Here is a 6,000-nt window from a genome sequence, read left to right as displayed (position 1 = left end):
TCGAGCTCTGGATACTATCAGGTGCGCACACAGTTCACAGTTCAATCCGCGCAAGTATTTTGACTCCTCTCTCGGTGAGATAGATCTCGGTGCGGCATTGCAAAACTACTTTCAAATTATTGCAGCAAAGTCCGTGGGGCTGGAATGAAGAGTTAAAGTTATGAATTGCAACTTGAAGATTTTACTGTAACACGATCGAGATTTTATTTATTTGACTCGACCGTGTAGTCCATATAGATCCTGTTGGGAAACACCGGTTTCTGTTAGTAGCATCGCTGCGTATTGCTTAAAAGACTTCTAATCTCAGACTGGTGCTGTGTAGAATAGACAGTTCTGAACATAGCAAAATGTAAGCCAAGAGTATAGGGGGAACAAAGTTATGTGGAGTATCTGTATTTCGAACCACATGTAGCTGTAGTCAGGATTTTGTAAATAAAACAAGAAGTGACACCAAACGTTAAAGTAGTCAACTTTATCATGGTTGAAATGTTTGAAATGAATGTCTGTGTTGTTTATTCACTCCTTCTGATTACAACAGACCTATTTGCGTATCACGCCATTACCCCCGGTGGGGGCGCTTTGCATGACTTGACGCATCGCAACAACTTGATGATGCTCGCATGATGATATGTCCTGAGTATGTATGTATGTATGTATGTATGTATGTATGTATGTATGTATGTATGTATGTATGTATGTATGTATGTATGTATGTATGTATGTATGTATGTATGTATGTATGTATGTATGTATGTATGTATGTATGTATGTATCTATCTATCTATCTATCTATCTATCTATCTATCTATCTATCTATCTAACTGTGCATTCTAGTTTGAATATATGATCATATAGATAGGTCGCGTCGCAGCATAGATGTTCGGAACGTCAAACGATACATCTACACTTAGTTATAATTAAGCTTACGTGTAATATTTTTTTTATATTTTCTTGATGTTTTTCGTGATTTTAGGCAAACAATCACGTAAAATATCACTGCAAATTAGCAAATTCCTTTGATATCAGAATATTTCACAGGATTTGCATCAGTACAAGAAGTACTTGCAATGATTTCCTGATATAAACAGATGTTGAAGTCTCATTCCACTTTTTAACTGACGCATCCACAAAGATTTCTTTAAACCTCATAACTGTATCAAAGAAAATCGGCCGATTTAATTCGAGGTTAGAACGAGGTAAAAGAATAGTCCTCAAACTTAGAGAAATTATTTTTCTTATAAATTACACAAATTTGGCATCATATTTCTGAGAAAAAATTACAGCAAAATCATCGCGAACGCACAACTAAACCAAAAAATTTGCACGTAAGCACGGATACGCGCACGGCAATGCTTGTCACTTAACCTCTCTAATGCGCGCTAGTGTAAACTGTAATCTAGGTTTTGTGTTAGTACGTAACATCTGTATTTGTCTTTCAATACCGCAGTTAGTGTGAAACAATGAACGAACAAGTATTATATCCACATGTCGCCACAATTACAGGCTCATAAAATTTGCTGTTGTTCCGTACATATTATGCGATGTGCTCACATGTCTCTGAAACAAGTAGGATGGGAAGCGTACTGAAATTTTATGACGAGACAACTAAATGCAACCGACAGAGCAAACAGTACCTATATCTTGGACCTTCTGTTACCAACGTCTCTGCTTTCATTCAAGAGACCAACGGTAAAATAGAAACGTTACAAGACCAAGGCGTCTGAATAAATTCAGGCGGTGGCTAAAAACAAAGGAATCGACGACAAGACTAACGAGGGCGGTACCGTATTAGCCTGGAGGCACTTTCACGGCTCACAATAATAGACTTTCAGGAAACAGCTGTAGGATTACTTTAAAAACAATTCTGTTTATGAGAAATGTTATTATACTAAAATTACCTTATCAGACTGAAATACAAAGAAAGAATAATTTCTTTAAAATGTTTTATATTGGAAATTAGTCATTTCAAGCGATAATGTGTAAAAATATTTCCGAGCTGTGTGTGCTCATGATTTCATCTACTAATTTTGTCTGAAAGTATAAATTTATTAATTTCAATGTATTTATTTTGAAATGGAGAAAAGCTGATCAGATAGTTCATCAGAACTTCACTGTGAGTTTACTGTAAAAAATGTCAGTTCCATCTGCGATAAATTTTGCATCATGAATTTGCTTGAGTATAATTGAGTGGAAGGATTGCCATTCTTCCAAAGATGCATTAAATGAAGCCTTGGTGTATACGTTACGAAGGAACGTGCAGTTTCGAGACAATAATTGATCGTAGACTTTTAGAAAAAAGAATTACACAAATATCTTCTGAATCCTAGATTTCGATCTTAGGCTCACATTTGCTTTTTAAGTTAATTCATACAAAATGAAAGGGCCAGAATTAGCTTAAATAAATAATTAATTGCATTTATCTTAATCTCAAAATGCAAATGAAGCCGATTTCAGGACAGCATCCTGGGTACAGACCGTATTACTGAAGGTGACTTTCTGCTTCTGAAAACCAATATATCATGCTAAACACTTGAAGATAATGACTGGTGTGTATTTGAAGCGAAAAGAAGATAAAATACTAGTTTTTTAGAATTGAATATAAATATTGGTTTAAAACGAGTTCATAATACCTTAGATAGATGATAGTTGAACAAATCATTAAGTATGTGTGGCCAGATTTACTTAATGCAGCTGACGCCGATATAATATCATACACGTGGAGGGGACACTGTCTGTATTATACATCCGAATATCTGTCGCGCGCATCTATATCTGATTTTTGTTCTATGGCATCGTGATGGCCCTGAAAAGATGGAGCATCTGCCATTTCTTGCGAGTTCATTCTTTTGAAGTTGGGATTATTCTGTTCTTTACTTCGCTGTGGGTCGTGTACGTGGTCGAGGGGAACTGGTATACGCATAAACGTCCGACGGACACTCAGAGTCTCTCCGGCGGACGGTACGCCAAGGAATTGTCTCCACGGTCTCCATATGAGGCGGTGCCAGAGGAAGCTAGACAAAACGTAAAGGCTTACATCCAAGCGAAATTCAACCACTCTTGCTACAAAGCCAATCCAAGTGATTTGAGCAGCCGCGTCTTGCTGGAGAAAGACGAACTGGAGAAGCGGGGTTGCAAACAGAAATTGCCGCAGGCGATAACAATTGGCGGGAGGAAATGTGGCACGTCGAATATCTTGCAATTTCTGCGGTTTCACCCCGCGATCGAAATGCGTACGTCCCTGGTACCGTTGGACTTCTTTAGCGGTGCATACACATCAGGCCTAGGGTTGTACAGAAAACAGATGCCGTACACGACCGAGAAACAAATGACGATCGAGAAAACGCCCGAATTCTTCGTGGTCCCTTACGATGTACCCAAGAAAGTACACGACGACATCGGGTCGAACACCAAAATCTTAGCTGTCGTCTGCGACCCCGTTAAACGTATAATATCCGATTATGTGAACCTCGCAAAACGAGACAAGAACCCGGAGGAAATAGATCAATACCTTTCAAAGTCCCTGGAAAACACCATTATGTCAGAGGCCGGGCAGATCAACCACCTGAACGCTCTGGTCGACGGCAGTATGTACTTCAAACATTTTATGCGATGGTTGCACCTTTTCCCGCTCGAGCAAATCTTCCTCATCGACGCCGACACCATCGCGAAGCACCCGTCGCGAGAGTTGCAGCGGATGGAAACCTTTCTGGGAATCCCGCCATATTTTGACGACACCCACTTCCGTTTCGATGACGAACACAGCAAGTATTGCCTACGTTTCCCGCAAGATCTTTGCGTGGAGAGCAAGAAGAGGAAGCAGAAGAATCGCAAGAAGGACCAGGCGGCTTTTTATACGAAGAAGGACGTTCCGGAAACCCTTAAATCGCAACTTTATGAGTACTTCGAGCCGTACGACCAAATGCTTGCAGAAAAATTCAACCAGTCTCTATCATGGAGGAATAGCAAATAAACAGAGAAGCTGGCCAACATTGACGCAGATTAGTAATATATATTACCAAATTTGGAAATTTAAAAAGTTAATGGTTGCCTTAATTTGACGCTGCAGATTTCTCAGCACCAATCCCAAGTTGTTACCCTTCATAACTATCAGAGGGCTTTTCATTTTTGCATGGTCGTTTAATTTATAAGAATTCTGATCATTATTCAGCCTGGCCAGATAACCATAAGTTTTGTCTTTCGTTACTGGTTATTTTTTTAATATGTCCCTGCGTTGCTGTCACTATGTAAGAATGCTCTGACTATACACAATTCATCTGCGCGGACTAAAACTTGACCTAAGCGTGTCGTACCAGCGATGTTGACGACATTTGAAGATGAACGTATGCATATGTTCCCACGGAGCGACGTCTGCCGCCGGAACATCGGGTAGAGACATTTGCCAAAGGAGTTGGATTGTTACATTATCATTAAGGATTTCATCGGCGTTAAGGCGCTAACATGCAACAAAACCTACCGAGGCGCACAGTCATTTGCATAATTCTCTGCAAACGACAAAATCGAAGTTGAGTAATAGTGGTGCTTTAATAATGGGTGAGCTGATTGGTTTATTGACTGGTGATTTATTGATTAGATTATAAAAAACGATACCGGTATATTAATGTCATTTCAATAAATGCTATTTATTCGTAGTTATTTCTGCATGAATGCTTACTTTTAGCCTTTCAAGGATTTGATTGCATAACGGTACAGTACTCCATCTGCTGTTGGTTAATATTTGTATTTGCGCCATGCCTCCAGTATGTTTGAATGCACATACATACATACATATTACATACATACATACATACATACATACATACATACATACATACATACATACATACATACATACATACATACATACATACATACATACATACATGCACACAAATACATATGTATGTTTATCTGTATATATGCAACATAAAAAGTTAGATACAGATACATATACATACACTCGAATGTGATCATGGAGGTGAATGCCAATATATATATATATATATATATATATATATATATATATATATATATATATATATATATATATATATATATATATATATATATATATATATATATATATATATATATATATCGTACTTGTTCAGGATTTACCGCATGATTTATATCACCTCGAAATCTTTGAAGCAATTTTGTGTTTATGAATATTTTCTGACTACCTGGACCTAGATCCTCTAATTATTTTCCTTTACCTTCTCATTACATTAATCTTGTTTCTCGTGTTCACGTGGTTGCGTGCCTTGAAATCTATCACTTATCTTAAATGCCATAAAATTGTTACATGCGTGGAAATCATATTCCGCCAAGTCTCGCAAGCAAGTTGTCGCAATATGTCATCCTCTTGCGCACGCGCACGCGTACAATATTGATTGACTGGGCATTCTAATATACATACTTTACCAAGTCGATTATTGGTTTTCCGATTGCCGTATTTATGCTGTAAATTTTGAAACAAGTCAAAAAGTAGCCATGTACCAGTCAAAAACTACCTTCAAAGTCTTCCCGGTGGTTTGAAATTTTACTCGTTAGGAAGATCAGCGTTCATAATGCGATTGTGAAAAATGCGGCTACCATAGTTACCGCACGCACATTTCAATGGCATTCCGGTTTGTTACATACATATAGAAGACAATTGTGACATGCTAACATGGAGTGTTTGAAAAGCTGTGTATGATTACTTTTTCGGTTTGCCGAAAGACTATTTCAAAGCAATACGGTTTTCAACCGCCAAAAACTAAAGCATTTTGTCAAATCATGTTTTGCTATTTACTATTTTCACGACTTCGTTCATTTTTACTTCTTCAAAATGCATATAGTTACAAGCGATCGATATTTCATGGTAAATATTGACATAACCTTAAAATAGATTAGCTTGAATATAGACATGGTATTAAGTAAACTGAATATGTCGCCCCTTTATCGCCATACGAATTACATCGCTGGGGATCCTGTAACGGAACTTCATTTTATTATCTGTGT

At 37.8% G+C, this 6,000-nt stretch overlaps 1 protein-coding gene across 1 annotated transcript; it reads left to right on the top strand.

The window, feature by feature from the left end:
- The first annotated feature begins 2,797 nt into the window (after positions 1 to 2,797).
- Positions 2,798 to 3,970, top strand: LOC139116322 (heparan sulfate glucosamine 3-O-sulfotransferase 1-like). Its single transcript, XM_070678955.1, has one exon. The coding sequence runs from the start codon at positions 2,798 to 2,800 to the stop codon at positions 3,968 to 3,970; it is 1,173 nt and encodes a 390-aa protein (XP_070535056.1).
- The last annotated feature ends 2,030 nt before the right edge of the window (positions 3,971 to 6,000 follow it).

The sequence above is a fragment of the Ptychodera flava genome, chromosome 17 (genome assembly GCF_041260155.1).
Source record: "Ptychodera flava strain L36383 chromosome 17, AS_Pfla_20210202, whole genome shotgun sequence".
Lineage (NCBI taxonomy): Eukaryota > Metazoa > Hemichordata > Enteropneusta > Ptychoderidae > Ptychodera > Ptychodera flava.
This window is presented reverse-complemented; position numbering and strand designations above follow the sequence as displayed.

Coding starts and splice junctions, on each gene's coding strand:
- LOC139116322 (XM_070678955.1), top strand. CDS start 2,798: ATGGCCCTGAAAAGATGGAGCATCTGCCATTTCTTGCGAGTTCATTCT.